Raw genomic sequence first — 14910 nt, forward strand, 5'->3', positions numbered from 1 at the left:
GAGGGCACTATGTAATAAGGGAAGGTGCTGTACATAACAAGAGAGGACACTATGCAATAAGGAACGGTGCTATCCATAATAAGAGAAGGCACTATGTAAAAAGGGAAGGTGCTGTATATAACAAGAGAGGGCATTGTGTAATAAGGGATGACAATATACACAATGAGAGGAGACTATGTAATAGATAAATATTTATAGCATGGTTGACAGAAAAATAGGGGGCCCAAACACATTTCTGCCCCTGCCCCTGCATCAGTATATGTATGTTATGAGACAAGTGTGTATGACCTGTAAGATCAGATTTGAAACATGACAATTCATTTTCGAGTTTCCTAATGGCCGGTGTATAACATCCATGTAGTTACCCTATACTCATTCAGTAATTGTACACTGATATACAGCTATACTGCCACCTAGTGACAAACTCAACAAATTGCAAAGTGCTTTGAGGTATTAAAGGGAAAGTTTGCCTAAAAAACTAAATCTTGATCAATATGTGTAGAAGCGAATCAGCTCAAAGTCTACTTTAACCCCTTAGTGACACAGACAATTTTCATGTACTCTTTTCTTTCCTTTTTCCAAGAGCCATATTTTTTATATTTTTCTGTCAACATAGGAATACGAAAACTCCTTTTTTTGTGGGACGAGTTGTAGTTTGTTTTACCGTATAATGAAATGAAGACAAGTGGAGTGATACGGTGGATTTTTATCTGCAGAGAAATATCTCATGGTTACACGCCATAAATGCGTCAAGTTCTACTACCATATAGCACACGAATGGGGCAGATTTATCAAAACTTTATAAACAAAAAAACTAGCTTTGTTTCCCACAGCAACCAATCACAGCGCAGCTTTTATTTTGTGAGAAGCACCTGTAGTTAGTGAGGCAGGTGCTGCCGGGGGATTCAGACTAGTAGGCTTTGGAATAGACCTGTAGCCTATGCACCCACAGATGCCCAGTTGAGAAAACAATTACGATCTGTCCGGTGTCGTCTACATTAGGATTTATCATTTTCTCACGTTCACCCTCACAATTTGCCCTTTTTAGAAAACGTTTGCAGGAGCAGGTCAGAGTATTGTATGGTCATTTCGAGATCATACCCCAGATTGAAGGAAGGCTCCTTCTCTAAAAGGATGACGGAGAGCATTAGGGCGCAGTAAGCAGTGAGTCCCCATATGGTAAATCTCTTCTTGGTTTCTGCGTCCACGTAGAAGAATTTATGGACCGTCATTGATCCGAAGGGCGGAATATTTAGCGGCATAGGGGCGTAGTCCTCTGTGCTAACGAAAAACTCCAGAGGAACAAGAAATGCATCGGCCACTTCATCGGGGTTCAGCGTCGGCTGGAATGTGCTTTCAACGATACCGACAACTGGGGTGACCATGGACTTGGGAGACTGGAAGACAATAAAACAGTATAGTGTGATATGGACAGGCAAATTAAACAAGGCATTGTAGATAACATCAAACATCATGGTGAAACTCATCAATAGTGTCGCTTTATATGTCAGTCCTAATCCAGAGTTCATCGGAGGATGAGGAGCCAAAGTAACTAAGACGCTCATGACTATGGATGAGTTTGTCGTGTCTTTCAGCTTCATGGACTGGAGTATACTACTGCTATAATTTACGCCACTTTTGGGTTAGTAAATTTGAAGCTGATAGACCAGTGTTCCCCAACTCCAGTCCTTTAAGGCCCACCAACAGGTCATGCAATTATTACCTGGGCAATACTAAGGAAATCCTAAAAACATGACCTGTTGGAGGGCCTTGAGGACTGGAGTTGGGGAACACTGTGATAGACCACAATTTTGCCAAGTTTACACCAAATTTTGAAAAATCTGGTGTAAAATTGTTAAATGTGTTTCATGAAAATTTTCGACTTTTTAACAACAATTTTTCTGGAATATAGAGCTTGATGAATTACCTATCCCCTTTGTGCTCAAACCATTGTTCATCTAATCTCTCCTTTAGAGAACAACAGTATAAAATTAATTAAAGGTTTAAGTCTAAACAAGTTATCACCTATCCACTGGATTACTATTGGATCTTTGAAGACTACTCATGTTTTGCTACCTCACAACCTGGAATTTTACTTTTTTTTAGGGTTTGCCTCAGTTCATGGAAAGAACATGCCTACAACTGTGAACACTTGTGTTTCTTTTTATTGTGAAGCAAATAGGACAACATAATTGAAACTACAGTGTGCATAACCATTCACCCACCTAAAGTCAGTACTTTGCAGAGCCTCCTTTTGTGGAAATTACAGTTGCAGTTACTTTGGATAAGTCTATATGAAATTTCCACATCTTGACACTGGGATTTTTGCCCATTTCTCAAGGCAAAACTCCTCCAACCTCCTTCAAGTTAGATGGTTTCATTTGTTGAAGAGCAATCTTCAAGTCAAACCATAGATTCTCAATTGGACTAACGTCTGGGCTTTGACTTGGCCACTACAAAATGTTTACAACTTTCCCCTTAAACCACTAGAGCGTTGCTTTAGCAGTATGCTTTGGTGTCATTGTCTTGTTGGAAGGTGAGCCTCCGTCCCTGTCTCAAATCACTGACAAACAGGTTTTGCTCAAGAATATCCCTATATTACACACTATCTATGTTCCCTTTGACTCGGACCATTTTTCCTGTCCCTGCATTCGAAAAACATCCCCTCAGCATGATACTGCCACCACCACCACGTTTCACTATGGGGATGGTGTTCTTAGGGTGATGAACTGTGTTGGTTTGGAGCCAAACATAGTGTTTACCTTGGTGGGCAAAAAGATCAATTTTGGTCTCATCTGACCACAGCAATGTTGTTTGGAAATCGCCTTAGTCTAAATGGTGTTGTTTGGTTAGTGGTTAGTGTTGAGCGATACCGTCCGATACTTGAAAGTATCGGTATCGGAAAGTATCAGCCGATACCGGCAAAGTATCGGATCTAATCCGATACCGATACCCGATACCAATACAAGTCAATGGGACTCAAGTATCGGACGGTATTCCTGATGGTTCCCAGGGTCTGAAGGAGAGGAAACTCTCCTTCAGGCCCTGGGAACCATATTAATGTGTAAAATAAAGAATTAAAATAAAAAATATTGCTATACTCACCTCTCCGACGCAGCCTGGACCTCACCGAGGGAACCGGCAGCATTCTGTGCTTAAAATGCGCGCGTTTCCTTCCTTCCGTGACGTCACGGCTTCTGATTGGTCGCGTGCCGCCCATGTGGCCGCGACGCGACCAATCACAGCAAGCCGTGACGTAATTTTGAGGTCCTGGAAGCCTAATTCTAGGCATTCAGGATTTTAAAATTACGTTCCGGCTTGTGATTGGTCGCGTCGCGGTCACATGGGCGACGCGACCAATCACAAGCCGTGACGTCACGGGAGGCAGGACACGCGCGCATTTTAAAATTACGTCACGGCTTGTGATTGGTTGCGTGCCGCCCATGTGGCCGTGACGCGACCAATCACAGCAAGCCGTGACGTAATTTCAGGTCCTGAATGCCTATTTCTGCACTGGTAACCATACCTCCCAACTTTTGAAGATGGGAAAGAGGGACAAAGTTTGCGTCGCGCGAAGCGCGCCGCGGCAAATTTTAGGCCACGCCTCTGACCACACCCATTCATAATTAGTCACACCCATATCCACGTCCCAACCACACCCATTTAGCACTGCTGATCACACTGTTTCATATACAATAGTTATAAACAAAAAAATATGGCCATATGGCCACACAGTGCTCCATACTGTATAATGACCGTACATGATGCTCCATACCGTATAATGACCGCACATGACGCTCCATACTGTATAATGGCCACACATGATGCTCCATACTGTATAATGACCGCACATGATGCTCCATACTGTATAATGACCGCACATGATGCTCCATACTGTATAATGGCCACACATGACGCTCCATGCTGTATAATGAACACACATGACGCTCCATACTGTATAATGACGGCATGCATACCGTATAATGGCCGCACATGATGCTCCATACTGTATAATGACTGCACATGATGCTCCATACCGTATAATGGCCGCACATGACGCTCCATACTGTATAATGACTGCACATGATGCTCCATACTGTATAATGACCGCACATGATGCTCCATACTGTATGATGACCACACATGATGCTCCATACTGTATGCTGGGTGCACATGATGCTTCATACTGTATAATGACCGCACATGATGCTGCATACTGTATAATGACCGCACATGATGCTCCATACTGTATAATGGCCACAGTTCTCCATACTGTATAATGACATACAGGCACGCAGCTCACACACACGCTCACACACATGCACACGCACACAGCTCACACACACGGCTCACACACACGCAGCACACACACAGCTCACAGACGCACGCAGCTCACACATGCAGCATCACACACACAGTATCACACATACACACGCAGCATCACAAACACATGCAGCTTTGACACAAATGCATCACATACGCAGCCATCACACACACACGCAGTCATCACACACACACACACGCAGCCATCACACACACACACGCAGCCATCACACACACACACCCAGCCATCACACACACACACCCATCACACACACACACCCAGCCACACACACACACACCCACCCATCCACACACACACACACACACACACACACCCAGCCATCACACACACAGCCATCACACACACACACACACAAAGCCATCACACACACACAGCCATCACACACACACAGCCATCACACACACACACACAGCCATCACACACACACACACACACACACACAGCCATCACACACACCAGATACCTCATACACACATGACACACAATCTCCTCACACATGACACACACAAATGCAGCATCACACACACACAATGACACACATGCAGCATCAGACACACACTTCCTGACACTGACTGAGCGCCGGCCCTAAAGTGAAAGTACAGCGGTGACGTCACCGCTCTGCTGTTCGGGCCGGAGCTCAGTCAGTGTCAGGAAGCAGACGCTGGGGGACGCGCAGGTGAGTATGTACTGTTTGTTTTTTTTACTTTTACGCTGGTAACCAGGGTAAACATCGGGTTACTAAGTGCGGTCCTGCGCTTAGCAACCCGATGTTTACCCTGGTTACCCGGGGACCTCGGCATCGTTGGTCGCTGGAGAGCGGTCTGTGTGACAGCTCTCCAGCGATCAAACAGCGACGCTGCAGCGATCGGCATCGTTGTCGCTATCGCTGCAGCGTCGCTTAATGTGACGGTACCTTTAGATTACACACAGGGGGACTTTATTCACTAAGCATGTGACTTATGAAGGTTATTGCTTGCACCAGAAATTTTTAGGGGCTTCATAGCAAAAGGGGTGAATACATATGCACATGCCAATTTTTAGTTATTTGATCCCAGAAATTTAATTTATGCCTATATTTTTCTCACTTCACAAACTTAGACTAATTAGTGCTGATGCATCACATACAAATCAGGTTACTAAAAATATGTAAACTCAGGTTGTACTGTAACAAAATAGGTAAAAAATCCAAGGGGGTGAATATTTTCGCATGCCATTGTATAAGACATTATCGCATTGATTATAAACTCCAGTACTCAAAACAGGCTGAAAATAAATCTGAAAAAGGAGTATAGAAGTAATACACCTTCTTCATTGTGCTCATTGGCAGGGGTCTCGGAAGTCCAAGCCTCTCTGATCAAACATCCATGGCCGAAAATAATTATTTTAACATCATATTACAAAAATCAGTTACAAGGTCTTGTGATTTATATTTACCCGGGAAAAAGTTGGAACTAGCTTGCCAACAATTTCTACTTGCTCAGGACACAGGCCGATCTCTTCTTGGGCTTCTCGGAGAGCCGTCTGGATATCATCTTCTTCTGAATGTTCCTGTCTTCCACCAGGAAAACACACATCTCCCGGCATCGTTTTTAGCTAAGAAAAAAACATTGGCACGTGTGTGAATAGCAACTTATTTGCAATCAAGTGTAAACAAATTCTGTAGCTTTGTACACCGAAAAAAATCACTTTTAAAGTTCTCAGTCTACTGTGGAGGTATGAATTGTTAGGCCGACCATACATATTAGATTAATGTCAGCCAAAATTGGAGATTTCAGCTGGAATTTCTGACTATCCAATGTGTAGGGAGGCTCATCGAGTTTCCAGATGACAAATTTTTAGTGAGGTAACTGTAGACCAGATCAATTTCGACATGCTCAATCCTTTGGCTCCGACAGAAGCTAAGCTGTCACCGGACATGTCTGGTTGTCCCTTATTTTCCTTTCCCCATAAAGAACTTATCCATGCTAGGCCAAGTGTGCACATGTATTTAGACTGGAGTTATTGCTTTTGAGCTAGCAAATGTTTTCAGTCAGGCAGATAAAATGTATGGACAATTTGGAGTGGAAAATCAAAATTTCGAAGGAGGATTTGGAAAGTTTCTGCTCCAAAAAACTTCTTGGATGCGCATAGCCATTGAGCGGAAACTTAAGGTTTCTAGGGAGTTTTGAGATTTGGAGGAAGAACTGGTAACTTTCTGCTCAAAAAACTCTATGGCACATAGGGTTATTTACACTCCGTCGCAGTGGTCGAGTTTTCCCATGTGAAGACACTTCAGGAAAACACCGGTGGTCATTTCATGGAGGTAACTTTGTTGACGGCATCGCCATTTTACTTGAGGTGGCCCCACCACCAGTAGTCTTACTCTACATCCTTTTGAATATTGCTGTGAATTTTATGGAGTGCTTTTGCAGAATCTGCCTGAAAAACATGTCGTGCATATAGCCTAATGATGCCTGGATTTGCCCTCCTGTCATTTTCGGCAGATAGTTAAAAGCCAATACAATCTCTGTAATGAGAGGAACGACCTTATCGATCATAGATGATCAATATTCTGCTTTCTATTACAGTTTTGTGCTGGAACCAAATGACACATCCCGAATTATCAGATGATATTGATGGAGGTTCACATGGATATAGAATTACGGTATTCAGGTCTACTGATATAGAAGGCAGATGAAACAATATTGGTTTATTTTTTTTTGCTTTCTAAGTAAAACATCTTTTCGAGATGCAACGCCGAAATGAGACATAACAGCAGATAATTGTTCGGTGTTAGCGACGAACATGTTAGAACGGAGCATATAATGAAGATCTAAGTGTGGGAAATACGCAGCACAGATCCGACGGTGACTTACTTGCATTGATCTGACAGTCAGGAGAAGATGCAGCTTCCCTTGTTTAATTAATAGGGGGAGCAGGATCGAAGCTTTCGGGAGAGGAATGTGGGTGTATCGACTGCCAACATCATATTTCTCAAGGCGGCTCTTGATCTTCTCCCTAATACTTGTCATAAAACAGATAAAAATCAGGTTGGAAATTCACAGTGAAGACAGAGGCAATTATAACCCGGGACTGTACACTTCTCATTGTACATGTCATCTCTCCCTTCACGTTTTAATGAGAAGTTTCATCCCTGCAATGGTTAATATCCTGCACCTTCATGGGCCTAGTCGGGGCAGAGTGGCAATGGGTCTCTCCTCGCCTTCCAGGAGACATGACATTTTTTTTACTTTCCTGTCGACACTGACATGCAGGGGCTTATTTATTTACTTTTTTTTTTAGTTTTGAAGGACACCATTTATTTCACTATATACAGTAATGTGGTAAAAAAAATAATCGGAAAAAAAATCCATCATTGTTTTTTTGCGTTTTTGCAAAGTTCAACCTCTGTGAGCACAAATCCACAAGGTCCAATTTTTCTACGGAAATAGCTGATGCTATACTGTGGCTCCATAAAGGTGTTGTCAAGGCATGGGGCTCAAGTCTGTAGTCACTCAATGTGAATCCTCACAGCGTGCACATTGCACGCTTTCAGGATTCTCCATTGCCAGCGTAGTGAGAGGGCGGTCATGTAACCACAAGTAGGTGATTTGCATGCTCTCGGTCACAATCTGACTAGACGTGTCCGGCCTCACTCAATACACTTGCATTGAGCGAAGTCAACCATGTCTGGTTGGCACATGACACGTATGCAAATCAGATACTTGTAATCATGTGCCCATCTGCTCCAGGCAAATCCTGACTGCATGCACACTACACACTTTGAGAATTCACAAGTCTGCAGTCACATAGAGTGACTGCAAACTTGAACCCCAAGTCTGGACAACCCTATTAAGGGATCCATTTTTTTTATTGCTTTTTTTGCTCACCTGTAGACAACACACAAAAGAGAGTATGAAATTTGTGCCATGAAAAAACCTGCTGATCTGCGCTGCCCCATCGTATAAAACTGGTCTGAGTGCTGTCCGTTTTTTTTTTTATCACAGACAGCACTCGAGCCAAAAAATATACTCATGTGCACCAAGCCTGTCAACACACTTAGATTTTTTTTTTTCACATTTTCAACACTTTACATGGTAAAATGAATGGCGCCGTTTAAAACTACAACTCGTGATGCAAAACACAAGCCCTAATTAAAAAAAAGAAAAAGAAAAGATGACCAGTAAAAAGGAGGAGGAAAAAACAAAAGATAAAAACAAAAAATATCTGTGTGCTTAGGCCCCTTCACACGTCCGTGTTTCTGGTACATGTGGTGTCCATTTTCATACGTACGGAGACATACACCACACCCAGTATAATCTATGGGGCTGTCCGTGTGACCCAGACTGAAGCCAGTCCGGATGACAATACAACAACATAAATGTGACATCCGCGTGCCGACCGTGTGCCACGTACCGGAATAGAATGCAGAATAGAAATGACAGATGTTTATGTTTTAAAGATAGAAATATACAGTGGAGAAAATAAGTATTTGATACACTGTCGATTTTGCAAGTTTTCCCACCTACAAAGAACGGAGAGGTCTGTAATTTTTATAGTAGGCACACTTCACCTGTGAGAGACAGAACTTAAAAATAAAAAAAGCCAGAAAATCACATTGTATGATTTTTACATAATTACCTGTAATTTGCATTTTATGACATGAAATAAGTATTTGATACAATAGGAAAACAGAACTTAATATTTGGTACAGAAACCTTTGTTTGCAATTACAGAAGTCAGACTTTTCCTGTAGTTCCTGACCAGGTTTGCACACACTGCAGCGGGGATTTTGGCCCACTCCTCCATACAGATCTTCTCCAGATCTTTCAGGTTTCGGGGCTGTCATTGGGCAACATTGAGTTTCAGCTCCCTCCAAAGATTTTCTATTGGCTTCAGGTCTGAACACTGGCTAGGCCACTGCAGGACCTTGAAATGCTTCTTACAGAGCAACTCCTTAGTTGCACTGGCTGTGAGTTTTGGGTCATTGTCATGCTGGAAGACCGAGCCACGACCCCTCTTCAATGCTCTTACTGAGGGAAGGAGGTTGTTGGCAAAAATCTTACAATACATGACCCCATCAATCCTCCCTTCAATGTGGTGCAGTCCCTGTGTCCCCTTTGAAGAAAAGCACCCCGAAAGTATGATGTTTCTCCCACCATGCTTCACGGTTGGGATAGTATTCTTGGAGTTGTACTCATCCTTCTTCTTCCTCCAAACACGGCGAGTGGCGTTGATACCAGATAGTTCTATTCTGGTCTCATCTGACCACGTGACCTTCTCTCATGTCTCCTCTGGATCGTCCAGATGATCATTGGCTAACTTCAAATGGGCCTGGACATGTGCTGGTGTGAGCAGGGGGACCTTGCATGCCATGCAGGATTTAATCCATGACGGCACAGTGTGTTGTTACCGATAATGTTTGAGACTGTGGTCCCAGCTGTCTCTAGGTCATTGACTAGGTCCTCCCATATAGCTCTGGGTTGATTTCTGACCTTTCTCAGAATCATCCTTACCCCACGAGGTGAGATCTTGCGTGGAGCCCCAGACCGAGGAAGTCATCCTGTGTTTCTTCCATTTTCTAATCATTGTGCCAACGGTTGTTGCCTTCTCACCAAGCTGCTTGCCTATTGTCCTGCAGCCCATCCCAGCATTTTGCAGGTCTACAATTTTGTCCCTGGTGTCCTTAGACATCTCTTTGGTCTTGGCCATGGTGGAGGGGTTGGAGTGTGATTGAGTGTGTAGACAGGTGTCTTATATACAGGTGACAAGATCAAACAGGTGCAATTAATACAGGTAATGAGTGCGGAGTAGGAGGCTTCTTAAAGAAAAAACTAACAGGTCTGTGAGAGCCAGAATTCCTGCTGGTTGGTCGGTGATCAAATACTTATTTCATGCAATAAAATGCAATTAAATTATTTAAAAATCGTACAATGTGATTTTCAGTTTTTTAATTTTTAGATTCTCTCACAGGTGAAGTGTACGTACGATAAAAATTACAGACCTGTCCATTCTATGTAGGTGGTAAAATTTGCACAAACGGCAGTGTATCAAATACTGATTTTCCCCACTGTAGCTATAGATAGATAAGAGAGATAGATAAATATATATATAGCTATCTGTTAGATATAATTAGTGTTGTGTGTGTGTAATTTACTGCTCATGGCTTAACCTAATAAATACATAATACAAAAAAAGTGACGTGGGGTCCCCTATATTTTTTAATAACCAGTCAAGGTAAAGCAGACAGCTGGAAGCTGATATTATCAGGCTGTGAAGATCCATGGATATTGGGTCCTTCCCAGCCTAAAAATAGCAGCCAGCCAAGAATTGGCACATCACGAGATGCTCCAATACTGGCGCTTTTCCCTGCTCTTCCTGATTGCCCTGGTGCGATAGCAATCGGGGTAATGGTAGTTGGGGTTGATGACAGCTGTGTTTTGTCAAAAATCACATCAGTCATCAGGCCCCGGGGTTAGTATTGGAGAGGCATCTATCAGACCATACCATTACTAACCCAGTAATAAAAAACACTTTCTTTTTTCTTAGTTTAATCCATGTACAGTAGTCCTAATCAAGCATTTCGGTGTTCGAGTTCGAACATATGTTCGAGTCCCAGCGGCTGCATGTCTCGCCACTGTTCGACGTGCACATGAAACTGTTAAACTGTAAAGCGCTGCGGTATATGTTGGCGCTATAAATATTATTATTATTATTATTATTATTATTGACTAACAAACAGGCAAACCCTACATGTGTTGAGGCTGTCGAGCAGCCACGAGACAAGCAGCTGCGGGAACTCAAACATATTTTTCGAGCACACCAAAGACACGAGCGTGCTGCGTCCATTCTGGCACGTGTCACATATGGCCAACAGAAAGCCACACAGATAGTAATAACGGACCGTCTCATGAGTGTGTTTTCTCAAGCGGAGGTGTGAGGCTTTCAGAAGAGCAAAGGTCTAACCTGTCGAGCCCAGCTGTACGCCGTGGAGTGAGCAAGGGTTAAAAGTCACTAACCGTGAGCAGCAGGGTAGGACTGATGGACCCAAACTGGACCCAAACTCATTATGTGCCAGCCTATGACATTTTGGAAGAGGGTACGAGGAAGGTGCAGGCGCCCCCAGATGTGCCCCTACTTCCTGGCTGTTACGGAGGGTCAGGGTGCTGTCCACCATTCTTGTGTGGGCTCCATCCTTACCTCTTGTCATCAGCACTTGGCTCCTCTGCATTGTCCTCGCCGGGGCTGATCCTCCACATGTCACCCGAAGGGCCTGCCATAACAGCCGAGGAAGCCTTGCCCTGAGCTGCCAGTGACATCCGTGAGCAGGAGGAGGATCTAACCACTCGTGTTACAGCAGCTGACTACACTGGATCATCATCACATGATCCTTAACCCCTTCAGGACACTTTTTTTCTTCTTCCAGTGCAAAACCTTTTTAATTTTTTTTTTTTTTGTCGAATACTGTTGTTTTTTTTTGTTTAGGTCCAGAAAACGTTCACCAAGAAATTTGCAATTTTTTTTTAATAGTGTTCACCATGTAAAGCTTATCGACCTCGTGTGATTGACGCGATATAAAGTTTCAATAAATATCGTTTTTGTGGTGCTTTATTTTGATCGTTTTTTACACCCATGGATTTTTTTGTTTGTCTTTAAGAGATTGAACGAAAAATAAGAACATTTCCGCCGTTCCTTCCTTTATCTTGCCCCTTTTATGGCTTGATATCATGCTGTTGTCTTATACGCCCCATCCGTTTTTCTATTTTTTTTACTGACAGCTCACGGATTCATTATACTCTAGGGCGCTATTCACATGTCCAATTATTTTTTCACCTGCAATCTGCATAAAAGGAGAAGACACGTCCGTTCTTTCAGGCTGCGTTCCCACGATGAGCTTTTGGTGACTTTTTGATGTTGCAGATTTTCTGCCCCTATGAAGTTATTTGCGTTACTTGCATTTTTATCGCGTTTTTTGACGCTGCCATTTTTGTCTCTTTTGGGTCTGTCACGTCTTAGGGTATGTGCACACGTTCAGGTTTTTTCACGTTTTTTTCCACGTTTTTCAAATAAAGCTGCTTTGCTATTGATACTTCTTGGTATATAGATCTGACATACTTAGGTGTGGACTACATGTGTTTCTGCATCAGAAAAACACTAAAAATGTCACATGTGTTTTTTTACCTGCAGATTTTCTGCGTCTAACGCAAACCTATGGGGAAAATCGGCACAGAAAACTGAGTGAAATGACTGACACATTGCCATTTTGCTGTCAGAACTCACCCAGTCAAGTAATTGGATACACAAAAAACTTTTGAAAAAGCCTAACTTTTGGTCACTCATAACAGCTGTAGTAATTCCTATTATACATAGCTTTTTCTTTGTTTTTTTTTTTTTTTTTTTTTTTTTTTACATAATAAGGCATTTTATAATAATAAATATGTTTTCTACATTTTCCATAAATCGGATGAGAACAACCCACCCAAAAAAGTCCCAGTTCAGAAACTCTGAAGGATTTGTTAATCCCTGGTGTGAACATGCCCTTAATGTGCCTTTTTTCTTGAACTGTTTTAGTAAAGGGAATCAATAATGGTACAATGCTGCCCTCTGGTGGTAAAGATAGCAAACTGCAGTATATTTTCATACTGTAAAGAAATGGGGTCAATGAACTGCTAAGTACATACAATGACATCTTTTCCTGATTAGAAAGAACTGTGCTCTATCAGCAGAAACTCAGATTTTTAACCCTTGGAAGTAAGCAATTGAGGTTAAAATTAATTGAGAAATCTTAAAAATCCTTACACATTCTAAAAAAAAATGTAACATTTTATTTCATGGAACCAAAATTTCTCTTTAATGCATCTGTTGGGGGCAGTTTTCCCCTTTATATCATGGACTGGCACACTGTCAGGATTGTGCTCCCCCCATATAAAAAATAGTCACAAAGTGATCCTAATAGGTAATATAATAAAAATGAGCAACAAGTAAATACTTGTACCTAGTAGAAACATAATGGCGTTCCCTAAAAGTAAAATTGAAATATTAGATACACTGGTACATACCGATAGAGTATGGTGGCTCGTCTACCAAAGATACCCAACAAGCGTTTCACAAATGCTTCATCAGGGGTCTTTTTAAAACTTTTTTTCCATTTAAAGTGAACTCGATGATTAAAATAAAAAGATTATGATGACGGTGCAATTAATGGAGTTCTGTGAACCTGGCACAATTGGTATGTGCCCTGACTCTTCAGCCTTTTCAATTTTCCTCCATCCTGACCCATTGGAGCCCAATTGTTCCCAACATTGCTTCTGGTATCATCAGTGTCCAACACTTCTATATGTATTCATCACATGCGGCAAATTCCCAATGTTCTCTTACTTCATTGAATGGGAAGAATCTAATGGTAACCTCGGGGTATGGCTGGCCTTCAGTTGCATGGTGCCCTCTGCAGAAGCAGAACGTTTCGCGCAGTCCTCAGGGTCCTTTAAATTTTAGAGCCGAGATCCCAGATTTCACACCGTAGTTTCCGACCGACCTGGAGATTATTGAGCCTCTATTTCCCCTTTAAACTGGCTAAAGTGATATTGAGGCCAATCCTGGGGTCCACTTTAGGTAGGTGGTCTAGGTGCTGATGAGCTAATTCATTCCTGAGCCCGTTGCCTTAATGTTTCATGGTCCGCACATGTTTTCTGCTGACCACAAATCAATGCGGAACTGGGGAGTTGAAAATAATTGTTGGCAGCGGCGAAACAGCTGTCGACCTCAACGTCTATTCTATGGAGACCCTTATTACACATTTTCAGCAGTGTATCGCTACTAAATCGTAGAGCCCAACTTTACCATAAGTAAAAAATCTTTATAAATCATTTATTAAGTCCTCGCGACTTGTAAATTATTATTATTAGTGGATTGCCCCCTAACCCCAATGTGTTATTCATAATATTTCCTATGATGTTGGATTTATTCTATATTCTGCTAACTCCAAGAATGTTTTCAATTTGTGAATGTGTTGAAGTCATGTTTTTCTGCTTGTAGATGAGGGAAAATGACTTTAATGGAATATTTAGCAAAATGTTTTACGCGTTTTAATGTGGTAGTAGAATGTAAAACAGCTGATGGCTGACGAGATAATTCACTTAGGGCTGCGGCACTGCTGGTTCTGCTGCTTGGAGAGATGTCCTGGTGGCCGCATGAATGTCCTCAAGACAACATATTCATGGTTAATAAAGTGGTGACGATGGTAAAAATTGGAAAATGGATGAGGAATTATATTGTTAGCACCATGGGGGACAGTGACGATAATGTCTGTAAAGTGCGGTGGAATTAATGGCGCTATATGAGTGAGTAAAATAAAAAATAAATAATATAATATCTAGCTTTAACTTCCAAACTACTACCAACTACATACATCCAAAAACAGGAGTCAGATGTGCAGTCTGGAGCCCCCTATAACAGCAGTCAGATGTGTAGTGTGGAGCCCCCCTATAACAGCAGTCTGGATGTGTAGTCTGGAGCCCCCTATAACAGCAGTCTGGATGTGTAGTCTGGAGCCCCCTATAACAGCAGTCTGGATGTGTAGTCTGGAG

General features: G+C 42.3%; 1 protein-coding gene across 2 annotated transcripts; it reads right to left on the reverse strand.

The window, feature by feature from the left end:
• Positions 1-686: 686 nt before the first annotated feature.
• Positions 687-11685, reverse strand: NUDT7 (nudix hydrolase 7). Of its 2 annotated transcripts, none has more exons than XM_077288383.1 (4): positions 11525-11685; positions 7201-7348; positions 5780-5938; positions 687-1397 (listed from the first exon to the last, which is right to left on the reverse strand). In XM_077288383.1, the coding sequence occupies exons 1-4, from the start codon at positions 11641-11643 to the stop codon at positions 1029-1031; spliced, it is 795 nt and encodes a 264-aa protein (XP_077144498.1). In that variant the 5' UTR covers positions 11644-11685; the 3' UTR covers positions 687-1028. The 2 variants fall into 2 exon arrangements, with proteins under 2 accessions (XP_077144498.1, XP_077144499.1); XM_077288384.1 differs by having other exon boundaries at positions 7201-7342; positions 11525-11680.
• Positions 11686-14910: the final 3225 nt, after the last annotated feature.

This window comes from Ranitomeya variabilis, chromosome 2 (assembly GCF_051348905.1).
Source record: "Ranitomeya variabilis isolate aRanVar5 chromosome 2, aRanVar5.hap1, whole genome shotgun sequence".
NCBI lineage: Eukaryota > Metazoa > Chordata > Amphibia > Anura > Dendrobatidae > Ranitomeya > Ranitomeya variabilis.